The 27,349-nt window shown below is 32.8% G+C and overlaps 2 protein-coding genes across 2 annotated transcripts in view; one reads left to right on the forward strand and one right to left on the reverse strand.

Moving 5' to 3' along the window:
• LOC133204970 (uncharacterized) overlaps positions 1-16,287 on the forward strand; it is a 29,876-nt gene extending 13,589 nt beyond the window's left edge. Inside the window, exons 4-9 of the mRNA XM_061340710.1 lie at positions 1,439-1,624; positions 2,397-2,504; positions 11,718-11,757; positions 12,320-12,445; positions 13,872-14,014; positions 15,074-16,287. Of these exons, the coding sequence (XP_061196694.1) occupies positions 1,439-1,624; positions 2,397-2,504; positions 11,718-11,757; positions 12,320-12,445; positions 13,872-14,014; positions 15,074-16,287 (1,817 nt within the window). The remainder of the gene's footprint in view (positions 1-1,438; positions 1,625-2,396; positions 2,505-11,717; positions 11,758-12,319; positions 12,446-13,871; positions 14,015-15,073) is intronic.
• Positions 7,302-9,039, reverse strand: LOC133172092 (piggyBac transposable element-derived protein 4-like). The gene is made up of 4 exons (XM_061306900.1): positions 8,717-9,039; positions 8,108-8,289; positions 7,657-7,842; positions 7,302-7,464 (listed from the first exon to the last, which is right to left on the reverse strand). The coding sequence occupies exons 1-4, from the start codon at positions 8,983-8,985 to the stop codon at positions 7,340-7,342; spliced, it is 762 nt and encodes a 253-aa protein (XP_061162884.1). The 5' UTR covers positions 8,986-9,039; the 3' UTR covers positions 7,302-7,339.
• Positions 16,288-27,349: the final 11,062 nt, after the last annotated feature.

The raw sequence follows: 27,349 nt of genomic DNA on the forward strand, positions 1-27,349 counted from the left end.
TGATAATGCAGTAACATAATAATAATAACTTAATAGTGTTACTTCTAAATAATGTTAAGCTAACGGCAATGTCATCTGGAAATTCTAGAACCGATCTAAGATATTGTAGGGAAGCATATTATATTTTGGTATATGATTGAATAATACTTAGCTTTCTGATTGGCTGCGATCCAGCATTGTAGGAATAATACCAAACTATGTTCACCTGCACCTTCAGGTGAACATAATTTTTTTTCTGCTTCGGTCTAAAAATAGATTGAGAACTTTCAGATTGATGCAATAAAGTTATTTAACCTGCACCCTACCTTCCAGATGAATACATTTATGTAATTTTTAACTGAATCAAAAATAGATCTAGAATTTCTAAACTGATACAACTATAAAAAAATATTTCTTCTGCACCCGACTTTCAGGTTAACATTTTTTTCTACATTACAACAAAAATACATGTAGGTGAAGAAATTCCAAATTAATACATTTTATCTTGCTTCTCTTACTGCGCCCAGGTAGAACTATATATTAATGTTGTTGTTGATGTATATTTTGCTTTGCCAGTCCTGATCCTGACCTTGTACTTAAGGACATTAGTCCTTTGAAAAAGTGTGATCTAGAGCTGAAATTAAAATACTGAACCAACGTCTTCTTAGGTTGATAGTTTGAAAACAAAATCTTTCACTTCTTACAAATGGAAAAAACAAAAATGTTACTTATTATTAAATTTGCTTATATTCCAAGAGTCCAGCGTTAAGTTTTAGGATGAAGCTAGTACCGTATTTGATATCCAGTCTTCCTTTATTCATGCATGAAACATTAGGATCGTGGCTAGATTAAATTCAGATCCGGGCTCTTGGGGGTACTTGAAAAAATTATTTATTCGGGAAAAATTGCACTTACTTTGTAAGATCGTAGGCACAAATGTCTCTGTGTGTCGTTACTGGTTAAACATCTTTTAAAATACCAGAATGGCCTGTCGTAAATATTGATTTTTTTAAATGCGTCACGAACGCTGGTTTGTTGTATTCTGGGTATATCCAGATATTCTATAACAAAACACAATTTCTTAGCTGCGTTTAACTTATAATAGCAAAGTTGAAAGAGGTAGCATGTAAGTAAATCCAAAAATGTTTCAATTGTTAAAAACATTTACATGTATTCACCAGTTTTAAAAAGTGTTTATAACGATTTGTTTTGGGATCTGAACTTTCGTTTTCGATTTTAATTCGATTCCTTTTTTTTATAGGTAAAATGATGAGTTTCAAAACTACTAACTATTTAACTCAAAGGAAATCCACATCCTTAAGTCTATTTTAATAATTTAAATAAAATGAAATAAATAGAATAATAACGACTTTTGTTATTAAACAAAGTAAAAGTATTAATACCTTTCTTGCATTTTTTTTCTTGCATGGACAGTATAATTAAATTGTTTTCTGAACAGTATTTTCCTTAAGGAATATGTCAGGAGAGGGGAACACTGATGCCTGTCCTGTTACCAAGGAGACATGGGAGGCACGAGCAGCAATGAAAAAAGCGGATTGTGGTGGACAGAGTGTTTACCATTGTCTGTCTGACAGTGTGGGTGGAAAGTGGGAAAGATGTGTGGAGAAATCAAAGATAATTGGTGGTATCTCTCTCTCTCTCTCTCTCTCTCTCTCCTGGCTTATCACTTGATAATGTACAAAGATATATTCTTAACAAGTAATTTTTCTATCATCAATCAATGCACAATTTTTTTTCTATGATTTCAAGATTTGAATCTTTCCACTCACAGATACATGTATCTCTGGATTTTCTTTCCTCTTCGTCGAGAATGGCGACGATTTCTTCGAGAAAAACAAATTGTCGTAAAATTAATATAAATTTTTGTCAGTCTAACATAATTATAATATTTTTATAAACAATCAGTGTAAATAAAAAAAAAAGGATAGAAATTAATGATTTAAGCATATAAAACAGATAATCTGTCAATATTTAAGAATAAGAAGGATTCAATCTGAAAATATTTTAACCTTATGCTACCTTAAAATAATTTCTGCTTGCCCTCTTCCGACTCAGGATAAAAAAAAAAAAAAAATGGGTCGATAGGAAGATGAGGAATTTTTTTTCTCAGAAATTTTCAGCACCAATGCTGAATTTTCAAATTATTAAGAACTGAAGATATTAATAAAAGAAAATAGTTATTGATGGGATGAAAAAATCCAGTAATTAATTTAAAAAATATAATGCTTTCTTGGAAGTTTTAAAAAAGTTTTGAGTCGAGCCATTATTAGCCAGTCGGTCGGGAGAGGGCAAACAAACATTTTTCTTTAAGAAATGGCTTTATATCTAACTTTTTTTTTTCACTTGAACCGACATTATTATTCATATACACATGTATGTTTGCTGATTTGTTTTAGGGCAATGTCCGATTTTTACTAATGATGGCTTCATTGACTGGCAGTCATGTAACACTACTATCCCAACGTGTCCAAACAGCTCCTATGTATCTAACGAAGTATATAAATGTAAGTAAAGAAGACTGCATATGACTTAAAGTACTAGTATATCGTGATAACCCGGTATTACGGAAAGAGAAAAAACATATAGTGCTGCATTGTCATTGATAATGTTAATAATTTTCCCCAAACGAAGTTTTGGAACATATCGTTTTTACTCTGTTTCTCCTTTTTTATTATTAAGAGGTCTTCCTTTCACAACGTAAGACCTATAGTGATTGTATTGTTGCTTTTAAGAGGCAGTCCACCAAAAAACCAGGCAATGGGTGGCACATCGCATGTCATGGATTTTAATTATTTTTTGCATGTAGACTTATTAAAGCAAATGTTTACACATGGCAACATCAAAATTTTTTTTAGTGTTCCTCTAGTCCTATTTTTGGTAAGTGCTTAATTTTAAGTGCAAAAAGGTCAACAAGTTGGTTAAAAATTTACTACGTTTTTGTTTTGTTTTATTTGAAACAGATACTCAAAAACTGGATATGTCAATAAATATTATTTATAGTATAAACCTTTATCTTTTATAATATCAATGAAAAAGACACCAATTTATGTATCTTTAGAAAAAATTATGTGGTCTAAACTTGAGTTAAGCAAGTGACTTAATAAATTCACTATCCAATTTTCATTACGTTCTAAACTCCAATACATTTAAATGTCAAAACTTTCTCCTCATGTTATTATGAATACAAAAAAAAATTGTTGAACCAATTTAAAAAATTGGTGGGAACAGGTATATTGAGAGAAATAAGAGGCGTCAAATTATCTACTTTTTATAAATTTATCCAAATTAAACCGATCCCGACCGGAATTATATTAAGAAGAAAGCTACTATGATTTCATCATGAAAATTGGTTGTTTTGTTTTAATATGGTTTACAAATTACTTGATTTAATTTTAAACATGTTTTCTAGGTGGCAATTACCATTAATTTGATTACTTAATAATTTTGCATTAATTTCGATCGGGATCGGTTTTATTTCAATCGGGATTGGTTCTATATTAAAAATTAGAAATATTTTCTAAAATCGGCTCTTCGTTGTATTTTATCATAAGAATATGTCTGTATTTTATTTCTTTTCTGTGAGTTACATGTTTTTAGATAATTTTATCCATAGATTACATATATCTTAATTACTAAATGTTTTTTCAGGTCCATGAAGATCTTTTTAATTACTTGTAAAACATCTGTTTGATTTCTTGATACACACCTATTCAAAAAGATATATATTTCATGTAACAATTAATAGCAAATTTTAAGCTTAATAAAATATTTCATTTCCAAGCAAAATATTTTTCTAAATTATCTGGACTAAAAAGAAAATCTAACAAAAAAAAAAAATAGTCCTGCAGTGGCGAAATTATACATGCACGTACTTTAACCCAGCAAGTATTTTTTATGTGTACAGCCTCGGCTTTAATCCATTTATTTTTTTTCATCAATTCTTCATATTAAGGAATATTTTCCTGCTCTAAGAAATTTAATTTGAAATAAATAAGAAAAAAACCTGTACACTTACATACATATAATCATGATAATAGAGCCCACAAATGATCGCACGAAAAAAAAAGCGGGGGGAGGGGGGTTTCATCTGGGCGGCATCCGTTTTGTAACTGGTTTGATGATAATGAGATATTTTGGAAATTTACCAACCTACTGACTTATTTTAACTCAGTATAAAGTATTAGGATATGTGGAAGAATTGTCAACATTTAAAAACGAAAATAAAAAAAAAATGTTCCATTCAATCATCTGCCGTTTTAGTGTCAGCTTGAAGTGGTATTGGCAACATTTTCCTCATTAATTAGTAAATTTATAGATTTCTATAACTTTTTTTTTCTATTTCAGATTTTACATTTTTGAAAAATTAAAGTCTAAACAGAATCTGAACCACCGGCACTAATAGTAAACAACCATTGCTAATATTAGTGAAGTGGGATGTGACGAGTACTTCCGTTCTTACAACTGTTAAAACTTATACGGTCCGACAGTCGTATAATGCTGATATTTGATATTACGATATTACTGCATATAAGTTAACATATTCAAGTATTAACAACACTTCAAGAAGTGCACATCTCGACTTTGCTGAATTTAATGTGGCGTAAATTTGGAATATTCATTATTACTGAATAATAAGAAATAATCCTTAATCTTTTCACATCCAAATTTTATCAATTTAATCCTACATTGTATTATGATTACTGTAAAGACGTTTTGTACATTTATGAAATTACTTATCAATACTGACTTGTTTTAAAACATCTATAGCTGAGGCACCGCCCGTGAATAAAATACATTCTGGATCACAATATTATTTAATGCACTCGGAAAAGTAATTGGTCAGAAAAGAGAAATTATTTAACTTAACTTTTTAAAAATCTTTTTCTTTGCACGTTTACATAAATTTACCAACTTCCGCGGAATATTTGCAACTATTGTGACGCAATATTAGATAGGTATTTGACGTCACTGATACATCAATGGAAACGTGGATTCAACCTGAATAATAAAGCAAATTTTAAACTAAATACATGTATTATGTTTGGAGGTGAAAATTAATTCCGTTTTTGAAAATAAACCAATTATTTTTGGTTGAATGATATTCTTTAGCGTATCAGTTCTAAATTTCTCACAGGGGTTCTGATAGTAAGATGTTTAGCCGATTTCCTGATGCTACGGGAGATAACTCTTGCATCACAGAATTTCATAAAAAATGACTTCTATTTTGCAAGAAAACTACTATTGAAAATATTTTTCCCACTGATTTTATTTTTTAAATTGAAAGATGAAATATTTCTTGATTTAGTTTGGAGTGAATTATAGATCTGTTGAAAATGTATTAGAATTTACAGTTCTTTGTTTCCGACCTACATTCAATGGTTTATATAGGGGAATTCAAGAACACAAAACAAAACGATATTTTAGTAAATAAGCTATTTTCAAACAAATCCTTACTTTCATTATTCCATATGGACTACATTAATATCATTTTCAATAAAATATCAAATATTCGTCACATTCGATGTGCCGCCTCTTAATACAATACTGCCTGGTTTTCTGGTGGACTGCCTCTTAATAATTAAGGTTTTTCTTTTCTTTTTTCCCCTTTATTATTATTCTTCCAACCGATTTTGTGCACGCGATTCTCGAAAACGATTGGATCGATTTTCACAAAATTTTCAGATCTGATATATATTTATCGTTGATCTTGATAGGAAAGCTTGATTGTTGATATGCGAGATATGGACAATTTTCTGATTTTCAGATTGTAGGATTGTCCTGAAAATTCCTTCTAAACGACTGAAATTGAAGAAAGATTGTATACATGCCATTTGGTGTCTATGTCTTTTCAGCGCAAAAGGCACAGAAGCTCATTGGGGCTCGAAAAACAGGCTCACAAATATCTCGCAAATTTCGACATGTTTTCTCTCAAATCTTATTATCTGCGAACATTTTGTTAAAAGATATAGAACAAAAGTTGTGCAGAATGACAAGACGTTTCATGTGTCATCATGAAAAAAGGAGCTGATCCCTCAAATTAGGGACTCAGAGGCGTCAAAAGACTTTAATTTATAACACTTAAAAGATCAATATTTTGTTTAAAATTAGACAAGCAAAAATGTTTATCTTAACAATCTGCAGCGATATATTATAAAACTTTGATCATAAGTTACGTTATTAGGGAAAATCTTAGACGCTTTTTATCTCGAAATTAGGAAATATTTTGATAAACAATATTTACCTAAAGATGTTCCGATTGGCTGAAGCAAAAATCTCATTAACTTCCTTGTTTTGAAAATACTTTAGAAAATAAAGTGTAGATCTATAATGCTAAAGTATTGCTTAATTTAATTAAATAAGCTTGTAGGGAATTGGACACCATAAGGAAGTGGGGGAGCCGTTTAACCCTCTGGCTGCGACGTCAGTGAACAGAAAATATAACGTCACTGCGAGATTACATCGACGTCACAATTTCTTTTACAATTTTTAGCGGAATTTTAAAATATTTCTGATTTAACGCTAAGTGCCCGTCTTGCACAGGCAAGCTTATATAAAAAGTTATTCATTTGTCACATAAACAAATTATTTATAGATTCTTTATAAATACTATTGACTCAGTTTTAATCACAGTATTATTTTTTTCCCCGATAAGTACTCGTAATTGAATAAGAAGAAAGTTTTAATTCTTCATCAAAATCGGACACCAACTTAATGATCTTAATCATTATCGATAATTTGTTAAGCGTTTGTAAAATTTTTGAACCAAATAAAGGAAATACAGTAAAGACCTGACCAATAATCTTCAATAATAGAAGCATATAAAGGAAATACAGTATATTATAAAATGTTTCGGCGGAATGAAAATTACGTTTCTCTGCGTACATGCAACTAAAACAGCTCGGTACGTTCTTTTTTTCATATTATATTTTTTCTAGAATATATCTCTTGTATTAACACACTGTTTAGAATTAGTCATAAGTGTGATAGAAGAACAAAACTGGCCTTATTTCGGCACAGGGAACCATAACCAGTATTTCCTGTAAATGTAATCGTATGTATATTGAAACGGTTGACTAAACTTGAATTAAGAATGTTTTTGCTTTTCAATTTCTGTTTTAAAAAAAGTTTTTGATGTAAGTGGTTTAGTAGATAAATCATGCAATTATTCTTGCTTATTGGTTTTTCGCTGTTTTAAGGTTATTAATTATCAATTATTGTAAAAACCGTAGTCTTCTGTTAACCCGAAGACAAACTGACAAAATCGACAAGGAAAATCTATCAGCGTATTTTGTTTTGCAATATATAACAACAAAGATGCAAGACAATTTTGCTGTACATTTTATTCTTCATAATGTCTAGTGGTGTGGAAAGTTTTAAAACATTTAATGCAAAGCCCAACACTGCAGGGGGCGCACCACGTTCTCACTTTACTCTTGCAGATCACACAGATTTTTCTCTTTCTGCCTGAAAATCAGATGAAAAAAGTACAACTGGGGAATACAGAGTCGCAAGCTACAGAATGGGAAATAAAAAAACAAAAAAAACAAAACAAAACAAAACAACTCGTGGCTTGTGACGATGTTTACAAGTGTTTCCTGAACATCATATTATTAAAACCAATTAGATAAACAAATTATATTGATGCATGTAATTTACCATCAAGCTGTTCTATGAAGTGCCTCTCTGTCAGTCTTGTTTGAGTGGACAGGCTGGGCCTTCCTGCAAAGCGCCTAGGTTGCCGAAAATTTCCTATCAGACCCAAGCAGACGCCCATATGAAAGTCCATCCTGTCCATTTTAGTGCGCAAACCTCTATTTTGTCTGTATATGATGTAGGCGTTGGCTTAAAAAAGTTTGCTTTGGTTATTTAAAGTGTTTTATAGAAAATGAAAAATGATTGAACTTGGCGAGATTCATTTACTTATTTATTTATTTATTTTTGCGCTGATCCCGCAAGCGCAAAAAATTGACAATATCGTTTTCTACCCATAGATAAAAAATGATAATCTTTTTAGTTCAATAGATATATTTAACAACTACTCTCTCTCTCGTTTACATTAAGCTAAAGGGGGGGGGGGGTAAAAATTCTATTCAAGTAGGAAACCTACAGATAACTCTCAGAAGAAGGTTAAAGAGTATTCGTTTCCACATTTTGTTTGACCTTATATCTGGGTCGTAAAGTTCCAAACTTTTGTCGGACAGGTCAACACCACCCATCTTTTTGTTGTACACATTGTTGACAGCTGGTATGAGAACTTCAACTCCTCGGGCGTTCTGTGTTGGGATAACGCTGTAACACAAATGCCAATGTTTCCCCCTTATACAGGCACGTAGTATCGATTTTAAAAGGGAGCAATCGGGAAAAAAGGGGGTTCATCCAACTTTTTCACAACCAAATTTTCTTTATATGCAGCAACAAGGAAGTGGGGAAGGGGGGGGGGCAACCACCCTTTCAATGATCTTTTTTTTTTTTTATAGAAAAAGGTTATGTTTTGGGAAAAAAAGTTGGGGGAACCCCCCCCCCCCCGATTCTACATGCCTGTTATATCATTCAATTTTGATTTTGTTTAAACAATAATAATGATGATGATGATGTTACTTGATAATGATGGTGATGGCATAGAGAATTTTCAGGACAACTGGAATGACTTTGAATTTTCTTTTTCTTTCTTGAAATTTTATCATCTTAATCATATATAGTGAAATAGTAAAATTACTTGAGCTTAGATAGCGTAGACATAAATGTTACGGTTTTTCTGTCTCCGTAACAAAGTGCCATAATAGACCCAGTTTGCTTTACAACAATCTCTCCTCGCTGTAGTTTTAAGCCCTTTAACGACCTTGGCATTCCCTTCCTGCACACCCTTACAGTGCCCGTCATGTAAGTGTTTGCCTCAAAGAGAGCAGAACAAAGAGCTGGGCTGGAGAAGTAGTTGTCACAGACTAGATGGTGATATCTGTACAGATAGGGATGGATCAACTGCATCACCACATCGTACCCAACACCGTGGGGACTGCGAGCGACACCCTCTTGTCTACCTGTATACGAATAAATTATTTTCAGTGAAACATTCCTTTTCTTGTTTCAATTTGATAAGTAATCTTAAATGAACAGGGTCGTATAAGGCGTTCGCAATCCCATTTTTAACAATGAAGAATTAGGGACATGTATATAGAATAGGTTCAATGGCATAGTCTCAATATTCCAATACGTATGCTTTTTTATGATCTTGTGAAAATATATGCACATTTATCAACAAATATGATAGTCTAAACCATTAAAGAATGCCAAATCTGTAATAATTACTTCATTCGCGATTTAATGAGCCACTACAACACCGGACTATTAATAATCTAAAAACTTTATGGTATATTTTGTAAACTTTTGTTTCACAGATTTTAAAGAAATATTATTTATCAGGATTTTATAATTATATATTTTTATATTATGCAATTAACTCGAATTGCTTTGAGTGAATGTATTTAATATCTGATTTAAAAATACATAGTGATCAAAGCAGATTCCTAGACATTTTTCAAGAAAATAAAATTAGCAATCAGAGTGCAAATAAGAGTTGTTTATGTGGTCCCGCATTTTTGGCGATGAATGTATTTTTGGACTACAAGAGTGTACATGTTTGAATCTGATTATTGTCTTTTCATTATTTTCCCCTTAAAGCCAGTTGTCCTTACTGTACATTGTAAATGCTGGGATTCGATAGGCCTTGGACGCCCCTGTTAAGCAAACGATAGAATAAATTAAATCCATGTATTTGCGGTATCAGTAATATTAACCTGCATATAATTGAATTGCGGCATTGTAGCCTGTGTCCGATTCTGCCAGCACGAACAACTTTGCTCCCCACTGATGAGACTTTTTAGCCGGTACATACTGTACAATGTCGTTTCTACCCTTTGTAATGTTAAAAGACAGTTATTGTGTATATATCGTTATTTGGATTAAAAAATATATGAAATGCCGTGCATGTATATGATTAATGATAAATATTTCAGTATTAATGAATGATATAAGAGATTGTTGAGATGAATATTTTTTTCAATGTTTTAAAACTTTTAATATTTTTTTATACCTTAAATCCAACCATGCTCTCATCAATGGTTAGATCTCGGGCTAAGTCATATGCGTTTGGAAAAGTTTCGTTGAGAAGATCCAAAATAGGTCTAAATTTGTGTGATGGATCATAATTGTCATTTCCACGTGGTACTTGCGTTGAATTATCATTGCAGTGAAGAAACTTTGACAATATTTGAAACCTGTCTCGCGTCATGATTTCAGGAAATCCAGGTGTACGGAAAAGAAAGGATTGTTCTGAATCCTGCCAGTATGCCTCTATACTGGGTTTCCGCAAAATACCCATAGACAGGTATAAACCTAAGTAGGCAGACATTTCATCAACATTTGTTTCCGACCACTGTAGACATCTTGAGTATGGCATAGGACTATATTGAGGATTAGATAAAAACTGATCTGCATATCTATTTGTTTCTTCCACCAAAATTTCAATTAAACTTCTCCCTTCTTCTGGAAAGGTTAACTTGTGAAAATACTCAAGAGGTGAGGCATCAACCCTCGGGGGGCTTACTGGACCCATATGGCGACAGAAAGAATTAATTTCATGTGGGTACTCAAAGTTTTCGACATACCGTACATTTGTCCATAATCTCTCAATGAATGGAATTTCTCCGTCGTCAGTTTCAGACTCATCATCTGTTTGGAACTCATAATCAGATTCACTTTCCGATGCAGAATCCATGATATCAAAGAGCACCGTAAAAATGACGTAATTAATTAATAAAATGACGTAATTTTTGAGATTTTACGGGAAATTTCGCATAAAATTTGAAGCCTGTATCATTCTTGTAAACGTTGTTTTACTATAAAAAAAAGTGTACAGGTAGTTATCAATTTAATCAGCTTTTATTTAACAGCAAAGCAATTTATCTATAGTATCGTAATGTTTATAATATGTTTATTTAATTAAAGAATTAATAAATCATAATTATAGTAATGTTTATATTTTTTTTATCACATGCATTAACAAAACGCACAAGACATAAGGCGCATAGGAAAACAACGACATTACTTTTCTCTTAATTATAGTTTATATCAACTAATCTTGTCATTAAATTTAAAATGCCACCTCATATGTAATAATTTCAAAATCGACCACTTTCTCTCTATGGACGGGTGGAATAATTCAAAATTTAAAAAAAGGGGTTGTTACCGATAGTAAAACTTAATTTTTGTTTCGGACGAAAATGTCAAAAACATACATGAATAATATTTCTCTTTAACCTTTAAAAATGAATTTACATTTAAACGTATTGTAATTTATAATAAAAAAAATAAAATAAATTAAAGAACTAACATTTAATTTTTATTTTATTTTAGCTTTTAATTATTTATTTATTTTTCAGTGCCAGACAAACAAAATTTACCAAAATTACTTTACATATCACGGAAATAAAACAATGACGTTGCGAGGGACATATATGTCCTTCCCGCAGTGAACGGTAAAAGGACATATATGTCCTTCCCGCAGCCAGAGGGTTAAGGATCATCTGTAACGGTTTCTGTTACAATTAGCACTAGTTTAAAATGTAACACGCCACCATTTTAGTTCGACAAACTCAACTTTCCTGCCAGAATATATAAGCAAATCAATTTTTCCTTTTTAAATATAAATTATATTTCAGTTCCAATATGTTTTGGCAAGAATATTCCAAAAGAAAAAATGTGAGTATTGCAAAATCTTCTTACACCAGCATTTTTCTTCAGTTTTTTGAACTAATTAAGGCTTAATATTTCCCGTTTCTGCATAAATCTTGTAAAAAACATTATGCTTACATGTACATTTTCATGTCATGAAAAAAATTTAATGCCCGAATCTTGAGATGCATTCATTAATTCTTTTGCAACAGCCATATTTTAACGTCAATCTTCTAGGAAAATACTGTTTTGCGACGTTTATAGATATTTATATACACAAATTTTCCCTGTAGTGAGAGGAGACAATTCTGGCTATTCGCAGCTTGTTTTTGCTTAACCTCTTATATATAGTATTAAGAAAGAAACATTGAGTTAAAATGTCATTTATTGAAACTAGCAAATGACTAAAAACTACATTTAACTATTACATAGACTCATATCACAATTAATTGGCTGGGCTTAAAACAAAATATATAGTACATACAAATTGACTAGATAAACATGCTGACTAGTCACATGACAAATTGACTAGTTAAACATGCTGACTAGTCACATGACATAATTCTTGCTAATCACATGACAAAAATAGCCCAGCCAATAGTATAAATGGTAAAAAACACTTAAGAAGCAAAAAGGTGGTGCACAAAAAAGCCATAAAGAAAGGAAACATGCTGCCTTCAGTATGTGACTTTCTGCGCCACCCAAGAATAGCCAGGTACGACGTTTATAGATATTCCTTTTACTCTTCAGGGGTATCTAATAAGGTTTATTAACGTCTTCCACAGAGGAAAAAAAATTCTAATAATAAGTACATGTAGATATAACTGAAAAGAAAACTAATTTGTCGAAACAGTCTTATCAGACATATTCATAATTATTCTATTTTCGTAAACAATCTGAGTAAATAAATAAAGAATACTTTTAAATAATTTGAGTTTAACACAGAAAATTGATATCAGTTTTAAGGAAAAATTAAGTCCTTTGCGTTTACCGAGGCGCCAAAATTCATGTTCTTTTCCAATGAGTCAATAATTTAAAAAAAAAAAAAACATCTTCAATATTCTAATAATAAGTACTCGTACAAGAGATGTTGCTGAAAAGAAAAAATAAGTGTCGAGTAACAATGTTTGAGAAGAAAACCGTGAAAAAATTTCTACACTACGTCTTTACGTGTGGCTTTTGTCTCATGTGAAATAGAACATTATGTACAAATAGAGTAATAAAGCTTTGCTAGTTGATTTTTATTTCAAAAATCAATTTTGCAAAACATGGAAGTGGAATATGAAAATTCTGCTCCGAGTACAGTTTTAGAATGATTCCAATACAATGTGATAAAAATTTAGGCAACAAACGGATAAATGTCTATAATTCGATTTAAATTTCATTGGTAGATTTTGCCCATGACTTTAAAATCAATTTACTATTCAAGAGAAAAAAGATTTTTTTTTTCCACTTGCCGGTGGAGGGCTGCAAATTTTAGACCTATATTCGGCACTCAGGGCCATTGAGCTGTGAGGGATCTTTTTCATGCCAGCACCTACTGTGACACGGAAACTCGATTTCTACGGTCTCATCCGAAGGACCGGTCTCCACGTCCCGCATTAGTATTCGAACCTGCAACGTAAGGAACAACTCCTTACTCCGCTACTCTCGAGCAAAACGCTCTAACCACTGCGCCACGCGGGCGACTCTCAAGAGAAAAAAAAAGAATGAGAAATTCTAAAAAGATTATACGTTTACATTCCATAATCGTTGTTTCCTGGACATCTGAAAATGAGCTACATGTACAATATTCCTACTTCTTGCCCTAGATAAAAATTACATACATGATATATCTTTTAATCTTCTTCCATTCTCTCCCCTAATATAGGGTTTGTACCCAAAATTAGTTTATTATGGTCAATGAAAAAGACATCTTTCAGATTATCTTCTTATGCTTTAATATGTTGTAGACACTTTTCCGCCCTGTAAATTACATGAATTACATTTTAATGCAATAGCAAAATGGATAACATTCTTGCCCCAAGGATCACTAGTAAACGCCAAACTTGGCCAAGGGCTGATCACAAATTCAGAAGAAACTCATGTCACATTCCTAACTTCCAAAACGTACGGACCTTTTATCTATTTGTTTTTCTCAGAGCTGAAGATCCAAATGATGAGGGCGCCGGCGATCTGTCTGCAGGAGAAATCGCTGCCATTGTTGTAGTAATTGGAATCATAGCTATTGTTGTAGCCGTGATTCTCTTCATTTTCATTTTTCGTCGTAACAGACGTCAAAAAGGTTAGTCTTTCTATTTTTTGGATATAATTCCTAGTTTATTATTTATTTATTTATTTTTTTTTTTATTTCATGTAATTATTTTTGTATTATATATTTTATTAGGGATATTTATATCTTGTTCTTATTGATTCATTGGTAGATGAGAAGAAGTCGGACGAAACAGAAAAATTACAACCATCGAGAGGTGATGTTTTGATTTTTTATTTATTACAGTTTCGAAAGACTAGATTTCCTTGCTTATAACATTTATAATACGTAGATTTTTGTTAGAAAAAAGATACATGTATGTATACCTTGAGACTTGCACAACACGTTTAGACTTTGAGAAAAATAAAATTGAAGGTTGGGATAGTCTTACTTTGAATTCCTCCACCACCTTGAATTCTACCGTAAACCTGGAAATGCTTTACTCCAATTTATTTTTTTTTTTTCAAATTTGGGTCAAAATGATATAAATTAGTTTTTACGTTTCTAAATTTTGCGAATTCAAATCATTGTTAAAAATAAAAATAAGGAAAATTAAAAAAGGAAAACACTAAAAACCCCAAGTATATTTATTAATATGCATATATATATATATATATATAGATATAGATATAGATATAGATATATATATGTGAGCTCTGATAAGAATTAGCTGCAGATTTGTAGCTCGCTCGTCTAAACAAATTGGAATGGACGAACATCCCATTTTTTTTTTCAGACCAGCGAGCAACAGATCTGCAGCTATGTTATAAATATGCTTGATAGAAGCCTTTAGTTTTTGAAGTGTCAAGTGATACTTGATCGTTACATGAATATGTTTTGCTATTGATTTCGTATTCTCGTTATGGAAGATAACCATTATATCTTATTAGTACATACATAACGTAAAACACGGTTACAGCGAACACGCTTATGATGAAATTACACTTGCAGCGAAATGATTTTCACTTCCCTGTATTTAAATGCATAATAAACTTGTTGGAAATAAGAAATCAGGATCGTCATGAAACAAAATTGTTTGTCTCTGGCACTTAGCTATAATTGTATTTAACTTTACTACCTTTTTACAAGTAGATCCCATTGTTGACAATGGTCTGAAGGCGCTTTCAAGAAAAGATGGAAAATCGCTGTTTGTGCATGGTAAATTTGGAAATTCTGTTTCCAGTACTTCTCGTCTTATTTTGGATAAATTTGTTGAGGAAAATGAGGAATGGAAATCTGTGGAATTTCGTTATACAGACATACCAGACAATGTGGAGGAGAACACCATTATGTTTGTGTATGGCTGGTTCGGACTTTGGAATGATGATCCATGCTCAGTCGACAAAGTCAAAAAAGCATGCCAAGACTTAAATAACATATTATACAAATACACAAATGTTAAAATCATCATCGGAATGAGATCCGAGCATCATAGAAAATATCACACGCTTGGATGTTTTACACGGTCACCTTTATTTCGTAATGAACTGAGCCTGGATTCAGAAAATTTTGAAAAACATGAAGAGCATTTTCAATATTTCAAAGAAAGAATCAAAGAACCTTGTCAGAAAGAAGAATGCCATTGTCATGATTTGAGGTTCGAAACTTTCAAGGACGATCGTGATTCAGAAATAGGCATTCCTTTAAAAATGAATGTACTTGAGAGATACCATGATGTAATCGATGATTATGTGATCAAAGGTAGTCTTTTACAAGCGATGACTGATCACATTACTGGTCTTGAAGGAGATAAAGAAACGAAGAGTACATATGAATGGCTTATGTACATATGTTTAAAAGGTCAATATAATAGATCAGAAGAATTTGATACAGAACTGATTAACACCATGGCATTTGCAATTAATAAATCATCCTTTGACGAATTTAAAGAAAGCTTGAGTAAATACATAAGAATAAGGAATTCAGATAAGCAGAAAAACATACCACCGGAGTCTGCACAGTATGTTTTCTGGCATCCATTTATATACATATGCGCTTTCCACTCGCTGTTTATGAAAAATCCAGATATTGTCATGAGCCATTGCAATATCGACGCCATTCTGCAACTCGTTCGTCCAGAAAGAAATGTTGACACGTATTTGGAGGTTCGTGCTGAAAACGATATGATTGACTTGTTTAATCAGAGAATTCGGTTAGAAGGTCTACAAGATGTTTATAAAGATCATCCTTTGGTAACTCCATCAGCAGACACAGGGGAAAATATAGACGATGTTGGACAGAGCAGCGAAGAGATACCAAATGTGCAACCGGTTATTATCAATTTGCAGATGAACATGACCATGTAACTGTTGTCATATTTAAGTGCATGCAGAAAAAGCGATACCAGTGTTGTAGAGTAAAATATCTCCCATAGCCAGCTTTCCTGCCAGCCAGCGAATCTGTAAGAGTAGAATTTCCCCCCAAGGGGTAATATATCACACTAGACCCAAATTTCCCCCCGTTTCTTTCACAGAGTAGGATTTCCCCTCTTTAATCAATGCTTAAATCATTAACAATTAATATGGCAACAAATGTTTATGAAAGTCAACTGCTTTTTTAATGAAAATATAAATGTTTTCGACTCAAGATTTTTTGAATTTAGTATGAAATATCAAAATAGAGAGTTCAAATCACTGGGTCTTAACCAAAAATTTTAACTCATAGGATATTGTAAATAAGTCACTTAAAATTATAAAACTCGATGTTTCAATACCCTCTCTCGGTGCATAGCGGTACGTATTTGCTCACAAATTTAAAATTATATCGGGGCACTTTTAGTGATTTGCCCATTTGTTTGCCCTCTATAGGCCCAGTATTTCATCTATGGATACATCCTTTTTACAAAGAGTGTGCGAGAAATTTCTAAAATTTGTTATTGATGGGTTTTATGCACATGCCATTTTGTGAGTATTAACATCTTGTTGTTCTTCAAAGGAAAAAAAAAGCCAAATTCATAAACACAACAATATAAGAAACACTGCTTTTGCCAGCGGAAGCAGAAGTATGTCACCTCGACCCTAGTGTTGTGATATTGGATTTGAAAGCAGAGAGCAAATACACTGTACTCTCTAAAAGTTTTTGCAAAATATACTTTAAATTTTTAGAAATAAATTAGCCATTTTTAGTTCCATGGCAATATTTAAACACCGGAATTTTGGGTAGACACTTATGTACATGTAGTGTAAAATAGGATTGAAAAAAAATTCCATTAAAAAAAATAAACTTCCTTTTTGTTTCTATGGAAAAATTAAAATTTGACCACCGATTACATTGTACTAACTTTTTTTCAAAAACCAGTTTGACCAGTTGAAAAGAATAAAATTTTAATTCTTAAAAAAAATTTTTTTGGACGGTTACTGAGAAAAATGACATTTAAATTTTCATCTGCATACTTCGTATATTTCAATGAATTGGTCACTACGGGACAATATGTCATACCCTTCCCCCTCATACATAAGTACAGCCATGACTCTTGGAGAAATCGCACTCTATAACTTTTACTCAGAGTAGGATCCCCTTCCCGAAAAATTGAATCTGGTGTGGGATTTCCGTGGAGAAAATCTTACTCTAGGGTCACTTTTTTGTGGGGAAAATCCTACTCAGAGCTTATTTCTCGTGGAGAAATCCTACTCTAGAGCCAGTTTTCCGGGGGAAAGATTTTAATGAGGAATTCCTACTTTACAAGACAGGTTATTTTATCATCATTCTGCGAACGTTAATAAAAATCTCGAATGTTTGCTATCTAGTTATTCCTAAATTCACTTCACTGCCACTTTTGGTCAGGAACGGTTTTCCTCACCGAATTTATTATTTTGTTATTTAACATGATATAACATATGCCTTAATAAACAGAGTAATAGGTGTAATTTAGATTTTAATCTACATGTACTGATACACTTGGTTTAACTTGTACTTCCGGTAAGATTGCGAAGGGCGCATTGAGAACGTAGTAGCAGATATTTGCTCATGTTTGAATTTTATAGATATCATTTCACTCTCAGCTAAGTACTTCACTGTAATATAAGAAAGACACGATCACTATTTTTACAACTACACGATTAAGTCAAAATATGTCATCTCCGTACAATACATGTGGTGTGGCAGGCACTAAACACCCGACCAAGTTATTTGAAGAGTGTGTTACTGGCGAGGAACTTGAAGAGGCTCTAAAGCACGATCCAAAATTGCACCAGTAGTGCGATGGAAGAATCAGTAACATTACCTTCAAAACAGATTCGACAAGCATGTGGAAAAAGGTAATAATGGACTTTTCGGAAGTGAACATACTGAATTTTTGCCCAACCAAAACAAAATAACAGTGTACTTAAAGTCACATGCGGAAAAGATGCTTGTGTGAAGTTTAACTTTTTTACGACAGGCAAGGTTAATATCCAAGGGGGTACTTGTTCAACATTTTACGATCTGTACTTTAAACAACTTGAACTCGTAAACTCTGAAGCCGATCAATTGGGCGATACTCACCCTAAAACTGTATATGATTCTACGGAATCCAAGACACAATATTGTGAAAGATTTACAGGAAATACACAAGAGCTTCAATCAGAAGATTCTCAAATACAGATCAGCCTCTATATGATATGAACTTGTGATCCCAGTGACACAGATACTTCTTGTGATGCTAACAACAACAAAAACATAAGTCATGTAATAGATTCTGTAAAAGAGTCTGTGAACAAATTTGAACTTAGTGCAAACCGTATAGAGATGTTAACGTTATAGTGAAGACTATCAGTGACCCCATAAAGAACAGTCAGAATGGCATTGATTGCCTGATCAAGCAAACAGAAGGTCAGATTGCAAAAACATTAAAGGTATTAGATGAAAATTCAAACAACAACCAACCAAAACAAATACCTGACCAATTTTTAGCCCTGGAGACGGAACTTTCACAAGTAAAGACAGAAATCTTGTTTACAAGGAAGAAATTTATGGAATAAAGAGATATACCAGAGAGCTGAGAAAAATTGAGGCCAAATATGCAGAAATGATCGACTCATGTGACAAAGAGAGAGAAGGGTTTCAAAGAGGTCTAACTGAAAGAAACAATATTAAAGAAAACTTGGAAGAAAAGATCAGTGAGCTGAAATAAAAGCTACAGAATTTGGAAGAAGGAAAATTGTCTGTCATGTTACATGTACATATGCAAAATCAATTACAAAATCACACCACGGAAATGGTTCAAGTTGCAGCAAAGAAACCCAGCACTGACGAAAACAGTGGAAAGCTTAAAGTACTTCTAATGTTCACAAAATAAAAGAAGACAACCTGTCAACACACTCTAACACTATTTAAAAAAAAGCGCAAACTCTGGAAGATACACATGATGAAATAAAGAAGTTCAAAGAAACTCCAGACTGCATTGTCCTACACTCATTAACAAATGATGGAAAAACCAAACATGCAGTACAATGCACACAACAGCCGGAGAAAATCATCAACACCAGCAAATCAAAATGGACAAACATTAAGGTTGTGCTTTCATTGGGAACTCCCAGGCTTGATGATAAACATTCAGATGCTAAGATGCAGACTATCAATGCAGCAGTGGTGATGAAGTTCATGGAAGACCCTCAGGTCACTTTATCACATAATACAAACTTAACAAACAATGTATTCCACTTACAAATTTATTGGAACAGGATGGATATCATCTGTCAAATCAAGGCACTACAAGACTGGCTGAAAACCTAAAGAATACAGTATTTACTGCGCTAGAAATTCACCAATTATCCCTACAGAGAAATAATAGCACTAGGTCCAGCAAATGGAACACCAAATACAGAAATTATAGAAACACAACCCAGTGGAACACCAATAACCACAACCCTGGATACAGCAACTACCGTGACTATGGGTATCGAAATGATTGGAACACTTACCATTACAGAAGACAAGGGCCTAACCGATGGAAGAACAGAATTACCCCCAAACATGGGCAGTTATATACATGTATATCAGCTGTCTTACTGAGATATAAACAAAACTTACTACCGAGCTAGATTTGACTGTTTAGCAAGCCTCGTTAAGTAGAACTCTCTTACTTAGTTTGAATTAGTTTGTATATGCATGCTAGGTAAGCATTTCTTTAGTGAAGTTAAATGTTGTTTCTGGAATATCAGGGGTCTAATTACCAGAGGGGAAAACAAATTAGAAGATGATTTTTTTTTGTCAGAATTGTTTGAATATGACATAATATTTCTTGCAGAGACACATGTCGGTAACGATTTCAAAGCTGTACTAAATGGTTATAAATATTTTTCAGTATGTAGACCACTGTCAAAAAATGGAAGACATTTTGGAGGTTTAGGTATATTTATTAAAACAACATTAAACCATATGTTTCTATATTACCAAACACAAACAAAGATTATCAGTGGGTAAACTAGATAAATATTTTTTTTTCATTTAGACAGAGATTTGTACATGTGTTTAGTATACTATCCACCATCCCAGTCTTCTTATACTAGAAATTTATCAGTAGATATTTTACAGTCCTTAGAAAGTGACATTACACAATTCAATACGAAAGGGGGTGTAACTCTTTGTGGAGACTTTAATAGTAGAATTGGAAACCTTCTAGATTTTATACAATATGATACCATAGATCATCTTCCAGTTGGTGATGACTATTTGTCAGATTTATATTCATACTGTAGACAAAGTAAAAACAATATCAAAGATTATAGAGGCAAAGAGCTGATTGAAATTTGTATTGGTAATCAATTACGGGTTTTAAATGGTAGAGTTTTAGGAGACATTTGAGGTAACTTTACCTGTTTTACAAGCAATGGTTGTAGCACAGTTGATTATGTCCTTGTATCCGAACCCATCATAGATAAAATTTTATATTTTCATGTATCGCCATTTTAGCAACTCTAAGTGATTGTCACTGTAAAATTACATGGAGTTTACTTGCATAATTTAACAAACTTGCAAATTTGGAATGAACAGTCTGCAAGTAGATTTCAACACTACATCAGTCGTGATCTAGAGTTCCAAAACAAAATTAAAGACTTCATTTCGTTGAATATTTTGGATGTTAACAAAGCAGCTGATAACTCAAATAAATATTTTCTAGATACAGCATCTAAAACTCTGAGAAAACCAAAATTCAATAAAATAATCCAAAAGCTTATTGGGATATGCTATTAAAACTAAGATACGATAGAAACACTAAAGTTCCTGTTGACTTAATATCCCCAGATATATGGCTAGATCACTTTAATTCATTAAACAAAATTGATAAAACTTTTACTGACCGTATTCAAATTATCAAAAAGCAAGTTGCAGATCTAGTAAAATTAAGGTGCTTTAATGAATTGGACATAAAGATAACAGAAGGGGAATTATCTAAGGCTATCAAAAAATTTAAAAATAATAAAACTGTTGGTCTGGACCTTGTCTGTAATGAAATGCTAAAATATGGTCAGCATGTTTTAATCATTGTCTTTTAAATTTTTTTAATAACTGCCTTATTTATGGTATATACCCCAATTCTTGGACCAATGGATATATAGTACCCCTTCACAAAGGAGGTGACCCAAGTAACCCTACAAATTATAGAGGAACCACAATAACAAGTAACATAGATAAATTATTCAACTCCATCTTAAATTCAAGATTGGACAAATTTTTACAAGAAAACAATATTATTAGCAGATACCAAATTGGTTTTTCTAAAGCATGTAGAACATCTGATCATATGTTCATTCTAAAATCTCTTGTTGAGAAATATTGTCATCAAGGAGGAGAGCTATATGCATGTTTTGTCGATTTCCGTAAAGCTTTTGACACTGTCTTACACGATGGTGTAAAGTTAGAACTTCTACAAATGGGAGTCGGAAATAATTTTCACAATTTAGTAAAAAATATGTGCTGTATTCCAAAAGCAGGTCACATATTCAAATAGGAAATTATTTAACCTAACCTTTTTATACTCAACTGGGTGTAAGACAAGCCCAAATCTATTCAAAATATTTATTAATGATCTACCAAGTATGTTTTCTAGTACACCGGACCCTGGTACACTTAATAATTAGAAATACATGTACATTGTCTATTGTATGCGGATGATGTAGTTCTGTTATCAACCTCAGACAATGGTCTTCAACAAAAGCTAAACGCATTAGATGAATTTTGTCAAAAATGGTGTTTAAGTGTAATTGTTGATAAAACAAAGGTCTTAGTTTTTAATAAATCTGGTAAACTATTGAAGAATAAATTTTTATTGAATAATAGTATAGTCGAAAATGTTACCAATTATAAATATCTTGGTGTTTATTTCACTGCATCAGGTACTTTTTCGCAGGCTAAAGATTAAAGATGCATTGTACAAAAAGATTTGAAATGTTATTTTAAGTTATGTAAAGATATTTTAGCATTTTATCCTTCTGTTAAAACTAGTCTACATATTTTGACCATACAATTAAGCCAATACTGTTATATGGCAGCGTAATATGGGCTGCGTTTAATCTTCAATCATGACGATTCAGAAATCGTATCTTAACTGGCAATGCATATAATTTTTCAGAACCTGACAAGCTACATTTGAAGTTTTATAAAATTTATACTGGGTGTTCATCAGAAAAATGAAAAATTTGCAGTAATGTCAGAACTTGAAAGATTTCCATATTATATTGATATAATAAAAACAATGTCATTATATTGGTATAGATTGGAAAATTCTGATGATAATTCTCTTCTGTACAATGCACTTAGTACAAATAGAGACTCCTGGTTCTCTTGTATACTTGAATTTTTGAATATTTTAGAAATATCAAAAAATACCTCCTCTTTGAGTCTATCTAAATTCAAAATTGTCATCAATAATCAAATCCGCAAAAAGTTTATTTCCTCTTGGTTCAACTCTAAAGAAAAAAAATCTTCTGGAAAACTGGATTCTTATGTAAAGCTTTAAAGTAATTTCCAATGTGAAGAATATTTAACATTACTGAATAAATTTGACTTAAGAAGGGGTATAACCAGATCAAAAATATCTTCTCACATGCTAAAAATTGAAACCGGTAGATTTATTGGACTAGAAAGAGATAAAAGAATATGTGGAAAATGTAAATTGAATGTAGTGGAAAATGAAATACATTTTACTATAGATTGTCCTTTTTACAAAGAAAAAAGAACCAAACTTATAAATGAAGCACAGAAATATAATAAAAATTCCAATAGCTTAGATAGTTCTCAAAAATATTTTTGGATCATTACATATGAAAATATGAATGTTTTACTTCAACTTGGAAATTACCTCTCTATTCAATTAATATGACATTGTAAAGTAAAACAACTTGCTATCTATGTATTTTACTTTTATGTTTTTTTTTAAATTTATCTCCTTATTGATAATGTACGTACTGCCTTTGTGTACTAATGAATCTTTCATGCCTCTCTGGGGACCCTTGATTGGAATAAAATATTGTCTATATTGTACTTCTAATATAAACGTGTATCATTTACAATGTATGTTCTATATTTCTGGGTAGAATGCATGTAGTATAGCTTGGTTCTTTTATTTAGTGGTGAGTATAATAGTAAGAATTCTGCCATGTATTCTTGATTTTGATAGTGTTTTATCATTTGTCAACTATTTGATGTGTATGATACATTTTGAATAAGTGTTCCTGTGTATCTCGCAGGCCTGTAGAACTCCGGGGGGGGGGGCTACTTTTTTAAGTGTTGAATTTTGCTATAATAGTAAGTCTTCCTCTAGATGCTGGTTGGCCTCACCACTTTTTGTTGCTGCAAGGCCGAGCACTGGTGATTAAATTCCATGATTTGGACAGTTAAGGAGGCTTAATTTAGATTGTCTGATAATTTTGGGAAGTTGCCCCCCCCCCCCCCTACTTTTTGGACAGTACTTTGGTTTTAGGTTTTTAGCTCACCTGAGCTGACAGCTCAAGTGAGCTTTTCTGATCACATTTTGTCTGTATCCGTCTGTACGTCCGTCTGTAAATTTTTCACATTTTTGACTTCTTCTCCAGAACCAGTTTCAACCAAACTTCCACAAAGCATCCGTGGGTGAAGGGGATTCAATTTTGTTCAAATGGCGGGTCACGCCCTCATTCAAGATAATTCAGAAATAGTGAAAATTTGGTGGCATGTTTTAAAAAGCTTCTTCTCAAGAATCACTGGGTCAAAAAAGCATATACATATAGGAAACTTATAGGAAACCTTCTTTGCATAATGTAGGTTCAATTTTGTTCAAATGATGACCCCTGAGGGTAGGGTGGGGCAACAATGGAGGATCAAAGCTTTACATAGGAATATATAGGAAAAAATCTTATCATTAAAAATCTTCTTCTCAAGAATAGCAAAGCCATAATTGGTCATAATGATTTGGAAGCATCCTCTGGTAGTGTAGATTTTGATTTGTTCAAATGAAGATCCCCGGGGGTAGGGTGAGGTCACTTTGGGGGGTCAAAGTTTTACATTGGAATGTCGAGAAAAAAGTCTTTAAAAATCATATTCTCAAGAACAGCAAAGCCTTGTTTAGTCATTTTGATATGGAAGCATCTACAGTAAATATTCAAGTTTGATCGAATCATGAACCCCGGGGGTAGGGTGGGCCACAATGGGGATCAATGCTTTATATAAGAATAGATAGCTGAAAAAAATTAAAAATCTTCTTCTCATGAACAGCAAAGCCATGTTTAATCATATTAATACTGAAGCATCCTCAAGTAGTGTAGATTCAAGTGTGTTCAAATGATGACCCCTGGGTGATAAAATTTTACATACGAATATGTAGGGAAAAAACTTGAAAAATCTTCTCAAGAACAGAGAAGCCATGTTTAGTTATATTGATATGGAAACTAACAATCTCAGGTAGTGTAGATTCAAGTTTTCGAATGTAGACCCCTAGGGGTAGGGTGGGGCGAAATGGGGGATCAACGTTTAGGAATATATAAGAAAAAATCTTTAAAAAATCTGCTCAAGAACATTAAAGCCATTTGTTAAAATAACATAAAAGCATCCTCAGGTAGTTTAAAATTCAAGTCCCCCCTTTCCCTAGCCATTGTGTCCAGGTTAGCGATGTGGCCTTTCATATGGGCCTCTTCTTCTTTTTTTCTTGTCAGATTTTTTTGGGGAGATTGCCCACCTCCCCTTTTGAAACTGTTGCTACGGGCCTGATGTCGTGACTATTTTTTAAATAACAATACACAATCAGCATGAACCTAGTGATTAGTCAATCAAAAATCTATTTAACAAGAGGCCCATGGGCCACATTGCTCACCTGAGCACATTGACTAGGAAAAAGCAGAAATCACTTCGGTATTGAAAAGTTTACGGGGGGGGGGGTTACTTAAATTTACACTACTTCAGGATGTTTCCATGAAATATGAAGATAACAAATAAAATAAAACAATACAAATTTGGAGCAAACACGGACCTCAAAGTTTAGAGGTGAGATGAGTGCCATGGAGGATTGAGCATTGCTTGCCGACCGGTCACATGCACACCCTCTGTGTGTTCCTTGTCATGATCGAAAAAAAATCCGGAAAAATCCGTTGACAGTTCAGTGTATAAATAATGGCCTAACACTTAGTATGAAAAACGTCAGTCTGCATTGGAATAATAAACAAGATTATTGTTCAAACTCTTATTGATTATTTATATATTTAGCAACACTATTCCATTTTCATTATATTTCATCATTGTTAATAAAGAAAATATTGGTCATAAAGTATAAAAAAAAAAATGAATTTTCAGATGAAATATGAAAATAACGAACAGTAATCAAGCTCAAAAGTCCATTTAAACAAATCAAAATGGGAGCCAAGCAAACACTGACCTCCGAAACATCAGAGGTGAAATCAGGTGCCATGGAGGATTAAGCATCCCTTATCAACAGGTCTCACCCGCCGTATACTCCTTGTTATGATCGGGCAAAAGGAAATAATCAAGAGCCACTAATCATAAAAAGTAGGTCGACCTACTTATTTGAAAGTGAATAATAACGTCTAGTCCCCCGCGTGGCGCAGTGGTTAGAGCGTTTGCTCTAGAGTAGATCCTTACGTCGCGGGTTCGAATCTTACGGCGGGACGTGGAGACCGGTCCTTCGGATGAGACCGTATAAACCGAGGTCCCGTGTCGCAGTAGGTGCTGGCACGAAAAAGATCCCTCACTGCTCAATGGCCGTAAGTATCGAGTATAGGACAATATTTGCAGCTCTCCACCGGCAAGTGGTGGCGTCTCCATATGAGTGAAAAATTCTCGAGAGGGACGTTAAACAACATGCAAACAAACAAACAAACAAACTACACACCAGTTCTGAAAGGCGCTAAATAATTGATAATAATTTTAAAAAAAAAATAGCAATTATGAAGAGGGCAAATTAAAGAATGTAAATATAAGCATTGAATTCTTATTTTTTGGATGTCGGTCTTATAACAGCTCCTGGTCGTGCCGACAAATTGAATACCGCGCGTTAGCCGTGTCGGCAAATTGAATACCACGCGTTAGCGTAGTATGATAATTTGTCGGCACGGACAGGTGCTGTTTTAGGACCGTTGACATTCAAAAATAAGAATTCAATGCTTAAATAAACATTTCATACAGTTCTGCTGAGACACTCCTCATTTGAAGATTTTCTGGTCTTTTTTAGTTCATTCAGTATCTATATACAGTTCCGCGTGCTTTTTAAGCTCATATGGTTTTTCGCACAAATTAAGGTCATTGTTCATCTAATAATAACAATTAACATTATCTGATCAAATAACACAAATAAACCTTGAGATATATTTCATATCTTATTAAGCGTACATGCCCCCTAAAAATGATATCTTGGGTTTTTAAAGACGATGTTTTAAAGGGGAATTTAGCAATAAATTGTGCGGTGTAAAACTATAATGATTCTACCATAGGTAGAGCTTTCTTTAACTGGCTGAAATGTTTTGAATTGACTACTTAAAAGTGAATATTTTTCTAAGTATCTTCTTTATTTATCATACTTGTCTCGGTTTTATCGAAATGTTGTCCCAAAAACGGACACAGAAACTATACCAAAAGGCAAGATAATAAAGGAATGCTTATCTTTAAAAATGGTAAATTGTAACTGTTGAAAGGAAAATTCTTTCAAATTACATTTACGGTTAAAAACTTTGTAATTTTGCAGTGAGACAAATATCTTTTGAAGCTTGATTTCATATAGTTACTTTGAAAAAATACCCTTTTTTACACGGAAAGCAGTCGAACAGATGAGAAAAATTGTATCATCATCTTGTGCTGTGGAGTCATGTGAATGTACAGAAAATACAAATTACAAGGACTAAGTCTAGGCAAAGAAAAAAAAAAGAAACAAAATAGCCCCCCCCCCCCAAAAAAAAAATCTTCAAG

This window comes from Saccostrea echinata, unplaced genomic scaffold (genome assembly GCF_033153115.1).
Source record: "Saccostrea echinata isolate AGI-Se365-2 ecotype Australia unplaced genomic scaffold, CSIRO_AGI_Sech_v1 ptg000054l, whole genome shotgun sequence".
NCBI classification, from domain to species: domain Eukaryota; kingdom Metazoa; phylum Mollusca; class Bivalvia; order Ostreida; family Ostreidae; genus Saccostrea; species Saccostrea echinata.